General features: G+C 48.1%; 1 protein-coding gene across 1 annotated transcript in view; it reads right to left on the bottom strand.

Moving 5' to 3' along the window:
- Positions 1-16,471: 16,471 nt before the first annotated feature.
- TMSB10 (thymosin beta 10) overlaps positions 16,472-18,915 on the bottom strand; it is a 93,599-nt gene continuing 91,155 nt past the window's right edge. Inside the window, 2 exon segments of the mRNA XM_071208675.1 lie at positions 16,472-16,506; positions 16,712-16,826. Coding sequence (XP_071064776.1) covers positions 16,472-16,506; positions 16,712-16,826 — 150 coding nt within the window.

The following is an 18,915-nucleotide window of genomic DNA, read 5'->3' as shown; positions in this document are numbered from 1 at the left end:
GCCTCCTTGTGAAGGCAAGCTCACCTGTACACTGTGGAGCACCACCTGGCCTGCAGATGCTGTGGAGAGCCGACTCAGCAAGGTGACACAACAAAAAAGGGAGACAAGCAAAAACACAGAAGAGTGTGCAGCAAATGGACACAGAGAGCAGTCTGCAAGTAAGCTGCAAGTGGGAAGGGGAAATAAAATAAATAAATACAGACACAGAGAATGCACAGCTAATGGACACAGCAAACAGCATGCAAAAAACCACAAAGGGGGGGGGGGCGGATAAAAAAATACCGCTTACCCCTTTTTAAAACCATTCCAGCATTTCGGTAATTGCAAAGCACTTCCCCACTCCTTGGTACCAAATTCTGTATTAGTTAGCCAAAGGGGTGCTGATGCAAAATAACAGAAATTGGTTGGTTTTTATAATGGGCATATATTTGGGTAGGAGCTTACCAATATCAGACCATAAAGCATAAGTTACTTCCCTCACCAAAGTCTATTTTCACAAGTTGGAGCAAGATGGCTGCCGACGTCTGCAAGAGTTCAGGTTTCTTGGGTTCCTCCCTTCCAGGGTTTTGTTTCCTCTGGGTTCAGGGTCCCTCTCTTCCCAGGGCTCGCTCCTTCCTGGGCTCAGCGTTCCTCTCTTCCTGGGGCTGGCTTCTCTTTCCTCTGTAAGCTTACTTCCTGGGGCTCCAGCTTAAGGCTTCAGCATCAAACTCCAACATCAAAACTCCAATATCAAAAATCCCTAACTCTGTCCTTTGCCATGCCTTTTATCTGTGAGTCCCCATGCCCCAATGACATGGCCCAATCAAAGTCCTAATCATAACTTAATCACACCCAGGTACAGACCAGATCACAAACATAATCTAATACCTACTTTTGGAATTTATAACCATATCAAACTGCTATAGGAGGTAAGACTATGCCTTCAGGAAATTTCAAGTCTATGATCCCATTGACTCCTTATAGAGTACTGGTACCTTGTTTTAAGGATGGAGAAAGTGAGGCTTGGAAAAATTACCTAATTTTCCCAAAGTAACCGAACTGGTCCAGGTAGGGGCAGAGTCTCTCCTTAGTACTCCTGAAACTATGTCTTCCCTTGCCAGTACACAGCTGCCTCCTTGGCCTCTCTAAGACTGGGGCAGCCAGTGCAGGAGGCTCTGAGGCTCCCCTTGGAGCAGTGCTATGTGGTTTCTGGACTTGGTGTCTGCATAAAAATGCCTTTCTCACTCCAGGATTAGAAAAATATTCATCTGTATATTTTTTCTAGATGACTTTATGACTTCATTTTTAAAATATTAAATCTTAATACATCTGGAATTTCCTTTGGCATCTGATGTAAGGAAAATAAAGACAAACAACCCATTTGAAAAATGGGCAAGACACTTGAACAGACACTTTTCCAAAGAGGAAATACAAATGGCTAAAAAGCACATGAAAAGATGTTCAATATCACTCGTAATGAGGGAAATGCAAATCAGAAGTACTATGAGATATTGCTTTATACCTATTAGACTGACGGTTATTAGAAAACAGAGAACTACAAGTGTTGGAGAGCATGTGGAAGAATGTGAACCCTCATTCACTGCTGATGGGAATGTAGAATTGTGCAGCCATCGTGGAGGATGGTTTGGTGGTTCCTCAGGAAGCTAACTTTAGAACTGCCATATGATCCAGCAATCCACTGCTGAAAGCAGTACATACCCAGAAGAATTGAAACCAAGGGCATGAACAGATATATGCACACCATGTTCATAGTGGCATTATTCACTATTGCTAAAAGTTGGAAGCAACCCAAGTGTCCATCAACAGATGAATGGATAAGCAAATCGTGGTATATACATACAATGGAATGAAGTATTGACACATGGGATAACATGGATGAATCTTAAAGACCCTTTATGTTGAGTGAAGCAAGCCAATAACTAAAGGACAAATATTACGTGGCCTCACTGACATGACCTGAGCAAATTGAGCAGACTCATAGAGTTAGAGTCTGGAAGACAGGTTATCAGGAGACAGAAACAGAACACAGTATGGTAAGCCTATGCTCAATATGGGCAAAACCTATGAGAAGATGGAAGGGGGTGGTTTGGCAGTGGATAGAGGTGATAGTGGTGCAGGGATGTGAGATGGGTCAATGGTGCTAGAATGTAAGGGTGAACAGCATGTGGGGGGTTTGGGATGGCCTATCTATGGAACTGGGGGAGGGACTGGAGGAAGGAATAGGTGAATTATGGGGATTTGTAGTTCTGTCATTGAAACTACAATGGTGGGAATATTTTGGGGGGACAAATATGGCAGGGGATGGCCACTGATGCAGGGCATCAGTGGTGGTGGGGATATGTGGGAATGAATGTACCTAGCACATGCTTCAGCGGAATATGAATGTGTTCATCTTGGCATAGGGTGTTATCTCAGTGGGTGGGGACACACAATAAACAAAGTATTAAACTCCCATCCTGGGGAGTCCTGCATCTCAAGTTCATAGGCAGTGCCTAATAAAAGAAAACAGACAGGTATGTCAAGCCCTCAATATTAACAAATGTAACTACAAACTTTATTGTTCAAAAACTGAAATGTAGTGGTTGCCATAGGTTCTGAGGGGAGGGGAGGAAGGAATGGTGGGACATGGGACATCTTTGGGGCATTGGAGTTGTTCTGTTTGATGTTGCAATGGCTGATACAGGTCATTATACATTTTGTTAGAACCTATAAAAGTAAACGGTGCAAAAGGTAAACCATAATGTAAACCACTGACCAAGGTTAGTAGCAATGCTTTGATATTTGTTCATCAATTGTTACAAATGTACCAGACTCATGCAGGATGTTATTGGCAGGGGAGGATGCAGGGGTAGGGGGAGGAAGTGGGGTATATGGGAATTCCTTGTGTTTTCTATGTGACTTTTCTGTAACCTAAAGCTTCTTGGAAAATAAAGTGGAAAGGAGATAAGACATTGGGGGAACATACAGAAAAAAACTTCAAATACATGAAAGATAAGAGATCTTATGGTGATGAAAGGTACAATGCAAAATTTTAAAAAAATTCTTTTTAAATTTTCAGTGTTTTGTTTTTGCTTATTTTATTTTATAATTTTTTTGATGGCTTTGTTTTGGGGGAGGTTTTGGGTTGCAGAGTGTTTGCAGCTGTGGTAGGAATGTCAGTGGTGGGGGATGTGTGTGGAGGGGTGCACCTAAGGCATGCCCCTGTGGAGTGTGAGCATTTTCATGTGGTCATGAGGTTTTGTCTCAGTGGGTGGAGACCCACAGAATAATCAACGGAGTATTGAATTCCCATCCTGGCGAGTCCTGCTACATTCTTTCATAGAGTGTTGAGAATCTCTGGAATACATGGGCAGTGCCTGGCAAAGAAGGGTGGACCAATGCACCAGCCCCTTGATATTGGTGCTTTTACTTATGAACGTTGTTTGTGTGAAACCAAAATCTGGCCTAGTAATATATATTGCCTAAGAGTTACCTCCTGAGGCCTCCTTGTTGCTTAAATGTGACCTCTTTCTAAGCCAAATTCAGCATAAAAATTTACTGTCTTCCTCCCTTTGTGGGACATGATTCCCAGGGATGAGCCTCCTTGGCACTCCAACTAACAATAACTTTGGAAAAAGACTTAGACCAAAGGGGGGAAATATCAAATACAAATGAGTTTTTATAGGTAAGAGATTTCAAAGTGAGTCAATTCCAGGAAAGTATCTATTTTTAAAACAATTAACTAATTATTTTGTACCATTTATTGAACAATTAAATTTTTCAACACTAATTTGAAAGGCCACCTCTACCATATACTTATTTATATATACATACACATGCACATTTAAGCATTATGTAGATATACATATATACATACACATATATTCCATTCATTTAGCTGGCTATTCTAGCAACAGCATCAAACTTTGATTGGATTTTTAAAGGTATTTTGAGATTGGACACCAAGAATATTTTTCCCCTAAGTTTTTTCATTTTTATTTTTATATATGCCCTCCAATTATTCTTCTGGAATGAATTAGTTAGTTTCAGAAGTTAATCTCATTGGGGACTTATTTAAATTGTACTAAATAATAATAATGTTATTTTCACAATTTTGAATCTTTATATTCAAGAGCATGGTATATCACTTATGTTATTCAATTTCCACTAGTAGAATTTAGTAGTTTTCTATATATAGATTCTGTACATTTCTTGCTAAATTTATTCCTACATGTTTTGTTCTGGCTATATTGCTGCTGAACTAAACAACCCCAAAATGTAGAGCCTTAAAACAACTATTTTGTTTTATCTCATCTATTCTGTGGATTGGGAAATTGAGCAGATTTAACTCAGCAATTCTGTTCTTTGTGGCATCAATTGAGGTCACTCAGTGGTACTCAGCAAGCATAGCAGACGGTCTGTTCTAGAAGTTTCCAGGTGGCTTCACTCACATATCTTGCCCTCTAGTGGGGTCAGCCAAAAGGCTCACCTGGGACTGTGGAGACCATGGATGGGAGTGCTAGTCATGGCCTCTCCAGCTTTGTGGCTAGCATGGACTTCTTGTGGCTAGCATGGACTTCTTCCCCAGCCATGGAATGCTTCTTCCTGAACAAGTATTCCAAGGCATCCAGGCAGAAGCTCCATGGCCCTTTCTGACTGAGCCTTCAAAGCCAGGCAGCATCATATCAGCTGAATTCTATTGATTGCAAGCGAGTCACAGGGCCAGCCCAGAGTCAAGGGACTCTTACTATTTTTTGTTGTTGGAGGTACTAGGGATTGAATCCAGGGCCTCATATATGGGGATTTGATGCTCAACCACCTGAACCACATCCACTCCCCTCTAGGGGCTCTTGATGGAAGTGTGGCAAGGTCACCTTGACAAAGAAGATGATGGGTGGGATTTATGGTGGCAGAGAATTTGGAAAATATAGTCTGCCAGATATAGAAATATTGTTATATATTACATATTAATTATATATTATTGAAAGCCTTATTATATATTATATAATAATACAATATACTAATGATATGTTATCTATTGATATATAAATAAACAATTTTATGAATGACCTCCTTTTTTTCTTTGTTTCCTAACCATTTTCTATTTTTTAAAAACAACTTTATTGAGATATAATCCATATACAATACAATTCGCTCACTTTCAAAGGTTTTAATATATTCATGGATATGTGCAGCCATTCACCACTGTCAATTTTAGAGCACTTCCATCGATGTAGGTTTCTCTATTCAGTACATTCACAGGAATGGATCATAGTGTCTGGACTTTGGTGACTGGTTTCTTTCACTTGGCATAATGGTTCAAGGTTCATCCAAGTTGCAGCAAGCATCAGCACTTCATTTCTCTTTATGACTGAATAACATTCCATTGTATGGCTATTTACCACATTTTTGTTTATCCATTCGACTGTTGAACATTTAGGTTGTTTCTACCTTTTGGCTCTTATGAATAGTGGTGCTATACATACCCACGTACAAGTTTTTGTGTGGACATATGTTTTCATTTCTCTGGGCATATTCCAAGCTGTGGAATTGCTGGGTCCTGTGGTAATGCTGTTTAGTTGTCTGAGGAACTGCCAGACTCTCTTCCAAAATGGTGGCACCATTTTGCATTCCTACCAGCAGAGTATGAGGGCTTTGGTTTCTCCACATCCTCACCAACACTTGTTATTATCTGACTTTTTTATGCTAATCATCCAAATAACAAGGTGAACGGTGACAATGGATTTCCCAATGTAGTAATATACTTGAGATCTTGGAATAAACCTTAATTGGCTGTATTGTAATATTATTGTAGTGTAGTTTTCGATTAAATTTGCTAGAGTTTTATTTAGGCTTTTGCAGTAATATTTACAGTTGGTTTTGTTTTCAGGATCATTTTGGCTTTGTCAAATGAGTTGGGAGGCATATGTCCTTTTCTAGCTATTGAAACAAATTTTGAGGTGTTGAAGCTATTGCTTTCTTGCAGCTTTGAAAGAAATCATCTGTGTCACCATCTGGGCCTGGCACTCTTCTCGGTGTTAACTTTGTATGTGTGTGTGTGCGCATGATGTTATTGAGTGCATAAAAGTTTATGGCTGTTTTTAAAATAGTGGATTATCAATATAAACAACGCTCTTTAATTGTTTACTGTTTTTTGTCTCGGATTTTAACATCCTAATCCCTTTCTGGAAAGGACTGTTGCAGATATATGTCTCTTGAAAGAATATGGTTGAAAATGTTTTTGACCCAGGCTTAGAGTCTTTTAAAAGGATTTTTAAAGAATTAGTTCATGATAATGGTCAACCTTGACCTCTGCAGCTCTTTCGTCTTTTTTTTCCTGTCATCTTGAATTATGCCTTCTTTTCAAAAAAGCTTCCTAGCTTAGTCCTTGTCTTCAATGAGTTCTGTCTTCTTTGGAAATCCAGAATTGGGCTCAGCTGTATGATGGAAAACCTCCTAAAATCCAGAGACTAAAATAGCGTAGAAGCTGATATCTCTTGTCATTAAAGAAGTTTGGAATCGACCCCTGAGGCCTGGGGTGGCAGCTCCAAGGTGTCAGGCTCTGACTGAGGCTCTTTCCGGCGTTCTCCTCCACCATTCTTAGCATGGACTTTCTATCCTTAGGGTTTTTCCTGGCGTGATGTTCTGTACTCAGTCTTTCCCAGTGAAGGCCAGGCCTGGGGTGGGGTAGCCTGGTGCCTCCACCCAAGGAGATAATCCCTGCTGGAGTCCTGGTGCCTGTGAGGATGGAACGAGAAAACAAACCTCCAACCCCGAATGCAGAGTTCTGGCTCTCAGGAAGAGCTTCAGCTATTGCTACTGATGCCACCCTCTTCTGAGGCCTGTTTACATACCCTCGGAAGCTCAGTTTCCCCGGTGAGCCCCCCAACATGGCTTTCAGCCTAGACCATGGGTTCTTAACCAGGCATCTATGCACCCAGGGGATTAGGGAGCTCGAAATGAAAAAAGTCAACTTATCTGTATTTTCTCTGACCTCTAACTGAAATCTAGCATTTCCTTCACTTGTGAATGTATGCAAGTAATTACAATAGTATTCATTTCATATCACATTGCAGTTTGTTGCATATCTCGAAAAATCGCTTATGCTCATCCATACTTTGAAATTATGGTTGTTGTTAGACCTGATGCTCCTTGAGTGTCATGAAACTATCTGCTGCTACATTCTGAGAAGGGGTCCCTGGTTTTCACCTGACTGGCAAAGGGTCTGTGGGACGAGAAAGGTGAAGAACCCCTGGCCTAGACTGTTTGAGCTGTAACTATTTTTCTATCTATTGTTAGAATGTTTTTATCTAAAATACAGTTCCTAGTCACATTTCATCAATTATCCAAAAATGTCTTACAGCATTCTTTTTTTCCAATGTAGAATCCAATGCTGAATCAAACCTGTATTTGGTTGTCAGGCTTCTTTACTTCCTTTAAATCGTGAACAGGTCTGTCTTCAACCTTTCTTTTCTTTAGTGATCTCGACATTTTTTTTTCTTTGAGAGTATAGACCTTTAATTTGGGCTCATTTGGTGTTTCCTCATGATGAGCTTCAGGTTTTGTATTTCGGGCAGGAATATCTCAGCATTGATGCCGAGTTCCTCGAAGCCTATCATATCAGAAGGCATGTGATGTAGGTTTATTCCATTATTGACAATGCCAACAGATTCTTTTTTAAAAAAATAATAATTAAAAAAAACAAAACAAACACTGGATGAGTGGAATCACCCCTTGACGAACTTAGCAGCATCTTTTCTTCATCACAGCATTTTCCAGGCCTTAGTCATATTAAAAAGTTAAGAGAATGAACTAGTGTTCTTTGGTTTCTCTTTGTCTTATCCCTACGTGGTACTTTCTGCCCAATTTTTATGTATAGGTAGACCTCCTAGGTGGTGTATGTGTGTAGGTCTGTCTGTCTTTAACTTCAGGACCCTCCCAGCCCTGGTTTTTGGCAGGGACATTGAGAATAGGGCTCTGATGACAAAGAAGGTGCTGTTTGTACCTGGGAGGAATGAAGCCTTTGAGCTGCAGACAAGGTCTTCACGAGAGGGTGGTCAGCCCGAGAATGGAGCTTTTAGCAGCAGCAGAGGGAGCAGCTGTAGCTCAGCGGCTGAGCGCCTGCTTCCCAGGTATGAGGTCCTGGGTTCATTCCCGGTAAGTAAATGCAGAGCTGAGGAATGCGTGAAGGAAACTAGGTTCCTGCTAGAAACTAGTCATTTAACTATCTCCACCAGCCTCCCTGAGGCAAAACCCTCTCAGGAGAAGCCTCATTTCCTTGAGGCAATAAATCCCTTTGGCTTAAGGCAGTTTGGATAGGGTTTAACATCACATACCAAAGAATCCTCTTGACAGAAGGATTGTGCACCTCACCGATTTTTCTCCAAGACCAGCCAGATCAAATTACCTGGATACCTGAGTAGTTGAAAACAAAATCAGGGACAGCTCGGCAGGAGATAACCCAGTGCCACTCTGGTTTCAGTCCTTGTCCCTTTTGGCCTAGATTGCCACAATAGCCTACAAACTGCACATGGATGCATGTTTGCATTTAGATTTTTCCCACTCCAACTCATCATTGTCAGAACGCTTTTGACGACAGTCACAGAGAAGCCAGCCGCAGATTTCTTAAATGGAAGAAAACGGTGCTATTTCACAAAGCAAGAAAGTTCAGCGTTGAGGAAAACCCAGCAGCGCGAGCGCTCATGGAATTTCCAGATTCTTTCTGTATTTTTCCAGCTGTGGGCAGGAATATTCATTACAGCTGTTTTGGTTCAAGCATTACATCCTCACAAAATGGCATTTGTCCCTTCTCCTTATGCCCTTTGTGAAGAGGACATACAGTTTTCCTGGAAGTTCTCCCAGCAGGCTTCCTCTTGGGTCTTTTTTGGCCAGATTTCCAGCCCCCAGTGTGGTGGTCTGGAGATGTGCAAACCCCAGAAAAACGTGGACTTAAATCTAACCCATTCCTGTGGGTGTGAACCCACTGCCAGTAGGAGCTTTTGATGAGGCTGCTTCAGTTAGGGCCACCGCAGCCAGGAGGGTCTTAATCCTGTAATTGGGCTCCATTAGGAGCAGAATGAATGCGATTCAGAGAGAAAGTCAATAGAACCCGGAAGAGAAGGGAGAGACCAGGAGATGCTGTCAAGTGCATTGCCATGTGACAAGCTAAGGACCAAGGTTGCTGGCAGCCAGGACCAAAACGCCAGGGTTTGGGGAGAAAGCTTGCCTTGATGACATCTTGATTTGACCTTATTTTTAGTCTCAAAACCATAAGTTAATAAATTCCCATTGTTTAACCAGATCCATTTCATGGTATTTGCTTGAGTAGTCAAGGAAACTAGAACCCACATCTATTCTTAAATCAATCACTGGCAAGGGGAATGGAATTGCCATGATTGGTTTGGATCATTGTTTCTCAACACTTTAGAACCAACATCTCCTTTTATAGAAACAATTTTATAAAGGTTTTCTTTCCTGAAATGAAAATAAGATAATATAACCCACCCATACTTAAAAAAAGAAACCAATACAAAGCTCTATGGAATATAAAGGTGAAATAAAGAAAGATGATTTATAAAAAACTATACTGCAATGGTCGATTTCATGTGTCAGCTTGGTTAGGTGATGATGTTCAGTTATTTTGTCAAGCCGGCACTGACCTGATGTTTACTGTGAAGGTGTTTCCATAGAAAGATTTACTTCACCAGGCATGTGATTGCACCTAGGGCTGATTAAATCTACAATCAGCAAAGGAGATTGCCTTCAGCAATGAAAGAAGTCTCATCAATCAGTTGGAGGCGGTAAAGGAGAACTGAGGATTTCAGCAATCAGAAAGAATTTCAATGCCTACTTCAGCTGCCTAGCTTGTCCTGGGGAATTCATCCTGACTGTGTGGTTTCCAACTTGCAGCCTCCTACGGAATTCAGACTTGTCAATCTCCATGGTCATGTGAGCCAATTCCTATAATAAATCTCTCTCTCAATATATATACACATATATATCCTGTTATTGGTGCTGTTTCTCTGGAGAACCCTGATTGATATATATACAATTTATATGGTAAATTGTATTATGGCTCCAAATTATTTTCTGTCCTCCTTTTAACAGAATTATACATCCCAGGCTGGAGGCATGTGACATAAGGTAGGCGCCTCACCCCTTTGATGTCAGGCCTGCTTCACGATTTGCTTTGGCCAATGTAATGTGAGTGGAAGTGCCACCTCTGATCTGAATTTGAAAAGCCGTGGCATGACTCTCCAGTTCCTCTTTCCCTCTGCCATGATGACAGCATGGGCTGTTTCTTAGCCTTTTTCCCTGAATCAATGTATCATGCTGTTAGAAGTTAGGATCGTGGTTACACTTGGAAGGGATATGACTAGAAGGAGGTCCTAGACAATGATGGTGATGGTGGTGACGGTGGTGGTGGTGATGGTGGTAGTGATGGTGTGGTGGTGATGGTGGTGATGGTGGTGGTGATAATGGCGATGGCGGTGGTGATGGTGGTAGCGATGGTGGTGGTGATGGTGGTGATGGTGGTAGTGATGATGGTGGTGATGGTGGTGGTGGTGGCGGTGGTGATGGCAGTGGTGATGGTGGTGACGGTGGTGGTGGTGATGGTGGTGATGGTGGTGGTAATAATGGCGATGGTGGTGGTGATGGTGGTGGTTGTGGTGGTGGTGGTGATGGTGATGCTGGTGATGCTGGTGGTGGTGATAATGGCGATGGTAATGGTGGTGGTGATGGTGGTGGTGATGGTGGTGATGGTGGTAGCGATGGTGGTGGTGATGGTGGTAGTGATGGTGGTGGTGATGGTGGTGGTTGTGGTGGTGGTGGTGATGGTGGTGATGGTGATGGTGGTGGTGATAATGGCGATGGTAATGGTGGTGGTGATGGTGGTGATGGTGGTGGTGATGGTGGTAGTGATGGTGGTGGTGATGGTGGTAGTGATGGTGGTGGTGATGGTGGTGGTTGTGGTGGTGGTGGTGATGGTGGTGATGGTGATGGTGGTGGTGATGGTGGTGGTGATGGTGGTTGTGATGGTGGTGGTTGTGGTGGTGGTGGTGATGGTGGTGGTGATAATGGCGATGGTAATGGTGGTGGTGGTGGTGGTGATGGTGGTGGTGGTTGTGGTGGTGGTAGTGGTGTGATGGTGGTTGTTGTGATAGCGGTGGTTGAGTAGATAACCATTTATGTTGGCCACAGCATTCTCCACCTGCTACCAGATACCTCTCAGATCACTCTGCCCCAATTCTCAAAATCTGCAGTGGTTGCCAGCCATCTGGGGGATAAAACATACCCAGTTTACCTTTGTAGGCTAATCTTGAGGCTTATTCTACTCTCACTGAACCAGTGCCCTTTCTAACTTCACTGTATATGCTATGGTATCAATATGTGCTTGCCTTTACTTCTGTTAAGAAAGCCCAGCATTTCATTGCTAGTTGCATTTCACTCTAAGTACATACCAAATTAGTTTATTCAATCTTTTAATGGGCATTTGGATTGTTTTTGCTTTTGGCTAAGGTGAATAAAGCTGCTACGAACATTTTCAACCATGCCCTTTAGTGGATATATACATTCATTTCTTTGGGATATATAACAAATTGTGGTGTTGCTGAGTCATAGGTTTGCACACTTCAGCTTTAGCAGATGCTGCCCTAATTGATTGTATCAATTCTCCCAACATCAGTGTATAAGAATTCCACATCTTCTCCTTGCCATTGTCACATGCTTTGATTTTAGCCATTCTGGTACGTAGTTTCTTAGAGCTTCTGTAACAAAGGACCATAAAAAGTGTGGCTTCAAACAACAGAAACATATTCTCTCACAGTTCAAGATGTCAGCAGAGCCCTGCTCCCTCTGAAACCTGTAGGGGAGAATCCTTCCTTGCCTCTTCCCAGTTTCTGGGGTAGATGCATCACTGTAGTCTATGCCTCCTTCTTCACATGGCCTTCTCTGCATCGTCTTTGTGTCTCTGAGTCCAAATTTCCTTCTTATAAGGACAATCCCCAATCCAGCCTCTCACCTTATCTTAACTTGATCACATCTGCAAAGACCCTATTTCCAATTAAGGTACATTCACAGATTCTGGGTGGGCGTGAATTTTGGTGGATACTCTTCAACCCAGGACAGATGAGTTCTTCATAAAATTATTACCTCACGGTCTCCTGTTCTCTTCATTCAGGTCCTCCACTCCTCAGGGCCCACATTAACCCTTCAAGGGCCAGTTTGGGTCCTGCAACCTATTAAGGGCAGGGAGATGCCTGGGGGTGGGGTGGGGAATAGAAGGTGCTTTGGGGACATGGTAGGTGGTAGTGGGGGAAAGATACGGAAACTGAAGAACCTTCTATTTGCTAGGCTTGCTTGGGGGTGGGAGAGAGATCTGGCATATTGGGAAGTGTTGCAAAAAGTGGGCCTGCTTCCTGAGGATCCTTGAGGGCAGGATGGCTTAGAATTGATCTGCTTTATAATAGTGTAATATTTTTGCACCAATGGCAAGGAAGACATATTAATTCTAAGGGACAACAACAATAGGGGGGAGTAAGGGAGCATGGAATTTTTCCTTTTGGGGTCATGAAAACGTTCTAAAATTGGCTGAGGTGATGACAGATCTGTGATGAAAAAGAGAGCTCCTGGGTGTCTACACTCTGAATGGACTGTCCAAAGCACAGGGCTGCAGAGCACAGGGAATCCAGTGGTGGAAGACGGACAGAGATGAACAGAACAAATATGAAAACGTTCTCTCATGAGCTATAACAAATATCTAATACTAATGATGTGGGCTCTGGGTGGGAGGCTCTTCATCTCTTCGTAGATAACCTAAGCTGTCTGCGACTTGTGGGTGTGGGACTGTGAGAGGCTGCAGTCCTGCCCTTGGTGACCACGGCAACAACTCCAGTCCCAGGAAACAGTTTAGCAAAGCAAACTCTATAAACTTTAAATATTCAGGGAAGATGCAAACCAAATGTGCTAAAAGCTTATCTAGAATATATAAAGGTCCATGCTAAAAGCTTACCTAGGATGTAGACGATACATGCTAATTCAAGCCTATTGAGAACTGAAACAAAGAACAATTCGACCCTTCCTCTCTGTATAACAGGAACTCAAAATTCTTGTTCAGGGCTCGGGTTTGAAACAGAAAGCTCCCTCAATAAACCATTTTTCCTTCTCAAAATCATTCCTGAGTCCTGGCCTTTACGCAAATAATTGAACCTCTCTCAAATTCTATAGCACTAATACAGGGTGTTAATAATCGAGTGGGTTGGGGGAAAATACACCAAATACAAGATATGGGCCATAGTCCGTAGTATTTATTTTGAGATGCTCTTTCATTGTGTAACAAATGTTTCACAATAATGCAAGGCTGAGGTGTGGGGTGTTGTGTGGGAGCCCTGCATGATGCTATGTTTGTTTGTTTTATAAGTTCATTTATTGTTTATGTATATTCATGTATGAATGATATCCTTCAATAAAATAACACTTAAAAAGCGATCTGTTTTCCCAGCACTCTGACCAGCGTGCCCGGCTCTCGGCCTACGCTGGTGGAATAAATGAAGGCTGGGCCCAGGGGGGAGCCTGCTGGTCGGGGCGCTCTGCAGTTCTGAGCCTCCTGGCGCGCCCCAAGATCGACAGCGAGCCGCCCTGAACCCTGAACTCAACAGGGCCCCCTAACTGTTAAAGCTCGTCTTAGGTCTGAAATAGGAAAACAAAACCGAAAGTTCAGGCGCGTTTAAAAAGGACCGCTACCTCTGCATCCGAGCAAGCCTCACGCATTTTGTGACTGCTCTCATCCCTGGTTCCTGAATTCTTAGTTAGAAAAGGGCATTCCTTCGTCATTCAGGATAATCCTCCCAAAGCGGTCGGTGGCCCCAGGTGGCAAGGAGTAGAAGGAGTGGGACGGGGGCCACACTCTGCCACTGGAGCTGGGGGTGGGCGGCCGCCTTCTCCACGAAGCCCCCCGAGACCCCCTGGCGCGCGGGGTCCGCTGCGCGCGGAGGCGGGGCCGCGGGAGGCGGCCGCGGGGCGCATGCGCGGCCGCGGGGCGGGCCCTGGGGGCCGTGACTCGCGGGCCGTGGGCGGCGCAGGTGGGGTGGGCTGCGCCCGCGGCCGAGCCTCGTGCTGCTTCTCGCGCTCTTAGGCAGAGGGGGCGCTCCCCCGCAGCCCCGCACCCCCAGTCTCGGTGGCTTTGCTGGGAGGGGCTGAGTCGTGGGGGTCTGAGCGGAAGCGGGTCCCAGGACACAGGCCTGTGCCCTGCGCCCCGGGGCGAGCGCCAGGAACGGGGACCCGCGAGGAGCCTGCGGGCACCCGGGGAAGAGCGGCCGGGCTCGGAGTCCCGGCGGCGGCCCCCGGGAGGAGGCTGCACGCAGAAGAGCGTCAGGCGTGGGGAGCCCGGGCAGGCCCCCGCGGGCCCCGAGGGGGGCGCCGGGCAGGAGGGGCGCGAGGAGGACCCTCAGCGAGCCTCGCCCCGGCCTCCAAGCCTCCACGGTCTGCTCCGCCCTCGCCCGCCCCAACCCTAGACCAGCCCCGGGGACTTTTTGCTCTTCCTCCAGCGCCTCCAGCGCCGCTTTTCCTCTCTCTTGTGCCCTCGCTCTTCTGAAGGAGGTCCAGGGGATTGAACCCAGGACCTCGTGGACGGGGAAGCAGGCGCTCAGCCGCTGAGCTCCAGCCGCTCCCCTGCGCCTTCTTATCAAGTCTTTTGTACTTGCGGTTCCCTCCGCCCGGGACACTCATCTCCCCTGCCCCTAGGTCCACTTTGCTCTCCGCTCATCCTTTGGATCTTGGCTCAAAGGCCTCCTTCTCCCTGAGGTCTTCCCTGACCACCGGATTTAAAACTGCAATCGCACCACCAGTCCCTCTCCTACCCCGGCACACTACCCCCCACCCAGTTTAATTTTTTTCCAAAGCCCGTCTCACCAGCAGGCACAATCGTCATCTGTGTTTGAAAGGAGAAGTGATTTCTTCTTCATTTAAAAAAAAATTTAATATAACCCTTCCCAACAGGGGTTTTTACACCTTTCTGCCAGCAGCCAACACTCAGGAAAAGCCTGCCACAGACATGAGCTCGTTGGATCCCTCAGGGCGCACACTTGGCCCTCACTCCTGTCTCCTTCCTTACTCGCAGGCTGTGTGATTTCAGCACATCCCTAAATTGCCTCGAACCTCAGTTTCCCCGTTGGTAAAATGGGAATAATCCTGGGACTGCCCTAGTGACGCTGCTGAGAATTAAAGCGCCCAGCACCTCTAGGCCTTCAGTGGTCAGTGTCCCCGCCTGGATGGCACTCCTCCTCTCCAGCCCTCAACAGCCCGGGTCTGTCAGGTCCCTTTACGCGAGACCAGCAGTGGCCGCCAGAGCCCGTGTCCCCAGCTCTGGTCGGCGGTGGCTGGCTGTCTCACTCCCTAGATTCTAGGTTCTTCGAAGTTCGTTCCCGTTCCCACCCTCTCCGGGCCCCGTCCAGCGGGCAGGCGAAAACGTGGGACACAGCATCCAGCAACGCGCCCTCCTCCCGCTCAGAAAGAAAACCCCACCCTGGAATCGGCCTTCCGCCCCAGGCGGCCCGGCGGTCGCTAACGCCCCTTGGGGCTGGTCCTCCCCATATCCCTAGGGCCCTTGGGTTGTCAGTGCCGGGCCCTCCCGTAGGGCCAGGACGGGGAGGGGGCGCTCCCCGCAAGGACTTGCGGGAGGTTTGGAGCCGAGGTTTTACGACACAAAGCAAGGCCGCCCCCCTCCAGGATTTTCGCGCTACGGTTTCCCAGACCCCGCCTTGTTTTTGTTCTCCTGCCTCTTCGGAGCTCCAAGGCCTCTTGGAGACTTGGTGGCCTCACTCCATCTCCAACATTCCATCTGTACCGCCCCCGCCCCTGCCCCCCAGTCTTTTAAAGTAACGTCCTTCCTGATTTGAATCGGAGCTGGGAGGCGACCAGAGGGGACGAGGGCCACCCGGAAGGCTTATCAGAATGCTGCTCCTTTGGCACAGCATTTTCCAGAGCAGGTTCCAGGCACGGCCAAGGGCGTGAGTTGCCCCGGGGCTGCGTTCTTAGCGGGAGAGAAGCAGCTGATAACCCACGAGAGCTAATGGAGAGGCAGGCAAAGCCCAAATGCAGCACCCTCCCGCCCCCGCGGGGCCCGTTCGCGCGCCCTCTCCCCGCCTTTCTGCGGCAGGAAACCCGGCGCCCGCGCCCGCAGTTCTCCGCACGCCCCGAGCCTGCCCGACCAAGCCACTCGGACCACGCCAGCCACGCCACGAGGTGTCTTTTATTGTCACCAATCACACAAATCATTTTCCCTAACATCCCAGGGCAAACCCGGAGAATTTGGCAGTCCGATTGGGGGGGATCCGCTAAGAGACCCGCGAGCCGGTGGCGTCGGCGGGGAGTGCCCGGGTTCACAGTGCAGCTTGTCGCGCGCCTCCATCTCGGGTCCAGCTTGCAGGTGGCTCTTCCACCACGTCGCCACTGGGGCCGCGGAGATGACGGGGCTCGGGGATCCTCTGGGCTCTTAGGAAGTTTCATTCTGCTTCTCCTGCTCGATGGCTGGGGGGGGGGGGAGCGGGAAGGGTGCATTGGGGGTGGGGGGAACGGGGACCCCCTGCAAACCCCCCTCCCCACCGCGCCTGCCTGCAGCCGTGGGGTGGGCGAGGCGCCCATGAGGGATCCGGAGATGGAGGGAGAAGCGGGGCGCTTTGTGCGGGAGGAAGGGGCGGCGGGGGCGGCGCGGGCCAGGGCGGGGCGCACTCACTCTCTTTGGTCGGCAGGGTGTTCTTTTCCTGCGTTTCCGTCTTCTTCAGCTTGGCCTTGTCGAAGCTGGCGATCTCCCCCATGTCGGGCTTGTCTGCCATTTTCTTCCGCGGATTCTAGCGGGGGAGACCCGGGCGGTTGGTCCGGGCCGGGGAGCAGCGTTCCCGCCCGCGCCCCGGGCCCGCGCCTCGCGACGTGGCGCTTCCGCCCGGGCGTGCCCCGCACCCCGGGGGACCGCGCCCCGCACCCCCGCGCCAGGAGCCCCCGGGCGTGGTGGGCGCGCCCCGCCGGAGCCGGGCGCCCCCCGGGGACTCGGGCCCCTCCCCGGGGCGGGCCCCCGCCCCAGCGCCGCGCTCACCGGGGCGTCTGGCTTTCAGCCGGGGCTCGCGAGACTCCCACTCGTGTCGCTGCAGCCGGAGACAAAAGAGCGGCGCCCGCCCCGCGCCTTATATAGGCCGCGCCGCGCCCCGCCCCTCGTCCGCCGCAGCGGGGGCGGCGCTGGCACCCGAGGGGCGGGGGCGCGGGGGGCTCCCGCAGGCAGGGCGCGGCTCTCCCCTCGCCTTGGGGTCGGGGGCTCGCCCCGCCGGGGTCCTCGGAGCTGCGGGCGCCTCCGGGATGGGCGCGCCGTGCGCCCGGCCTCCCGGGTGCCGGGTGGGGCTGCGCCCCCAGCTTCCGGGAATCTGCAGCTCGCCAGGCAGAAAGGGCGTGGAGGCCGGTGCGTGCGTGCGTGCGTGTGTGTGTGTGTGTGTGTGTGTAGTTGGGGGTGTGCGGGCGTGCCGCGCGCTGTGCAGCCATCCCCGCTGGCAGGAAACACCCCCTCCCCGTGCGGGTCCCCAGGCCTCCGGGCTCTGCTCGTCCACACTCGCTCCCGAGCCCTTACTAGATCTCGCACCTAGAGACTCAGCCGCGGGACCCTGAGGCGAAGAGGGGGTACACCGATAGGGGATCAGTGCCCCTTTCTCAGCTTGGGGAGCCACTTGCCCGCTTGTGGGCCGGCCCCTGCAGGAGCCGTGGCGGGGTGCCCCTTGGACGCCTGCCGCGAGCATTGTCTGAAGGAGGTGGGGAGCCCCGCGGGGTCTGGCAGCGCCCTTCCTCTCCCAGGGCTACGGGGAACTTTGCGACAGGGTGCGATTTTCCTCCTGAGGTTACCCAGGAAGAGGCTTGAGACCCACAGCCCTCAAATGTTCTTGTTTTCCTTAATAACCACTTATAGGAATGGTAGAATGCAACGGTTAAAATCTTAGAAAAAAATGTATTTTGGGCCTCTGCAACATCTTTAGGTAGTAAATTCACAACCCACGGGGTGAATAAGTTCCAGAAATCAACAACCAACAACTGCTGGAGTGAAGCAGGTTATTTATTTTCCTTGGCCCAGACTTTCCTTTTTCAAATATCCAGGCATATTACCAAGCTCTATTAAAATGGGATTGGGGGGAACCATTCTAAATTATGTCCTTTCCCTTCCTAATTTTATCTATGTTTCTCACATTCTGTCAGAGTGTGAGAATAGTGAACTAGTGAGAGAAAAGCTTAGGTTTATGAGTTTGACAGAGCAAATTCCCGGGGTGCCTTGGGCAAGTCCTTTCCTGTGCCTCAGTTTCTTCAACTGTGAAACAGCATTGGTGTAAAACCCAAATCAGATCAACAGCAGCCATCGAGTAGAAGCTAAATATGGCGGCCCCATTAGAATGCCACACTCGTACTTTTTTTGGGGTTTTAGTCAACTATGGCCCCCAAAATGCAGTGCGGCTTAAAACAATAACCATTTCTTCGCACTCCCACACGTGCAGGTCAGCTGGTGTTGGTCTGGGGTAGACTGGGCTTGGCTCCAAGCTCAGGGCTGGGTTGGCGTCTGCTCCACGGTCTCCCACTCTCTCCCACCGTCTCTGGACGGGGGGGATTGCTAGAACTTGTTCTCCTTGGGGAGATGGCAGAAAAGCAAGACGGCAGTAGGTCGAGTGTAGAAGCGTTGAAGTGTGTGTAAACACGCTTGAGGCTTTTGCTAGCACCCTGTCCACTAACATTCCACTGACCAAAGCTAGTAAAATAGCCAGGGCCAACATCAGTGGGGTGGGGAAAGATGCTCCACCCATGGTGGGACGGGGAGGGGAGGGATGATTTTCCAAACAAAAATTCGACTTTGCTGTCAAGGTAGGCAAACAACCATAATAAACAGCTCCAAAGAGGCTTAGGACACACACACAA

Source organism: Dasypus novemcinctus, chromosome 17 (assembly GCF_030445035.2).
Source record: "Dasypus novemcinctus isolate mDasNov1 chromosome 17, mDasNov1.1.hap2, whole genome shotgun sequence".
Classification (NCBI taxonomy): Eukaryota; Metazoa; Chordata; class Mammalia; order Cingulata; family Dasypodidae; genus Dasypus; species Dasypus novemcinctus.
Note: the sequence above shows the minus strand (reverse complement) of the source record. Positions and strands in the feature narration are given on the sequence as shown.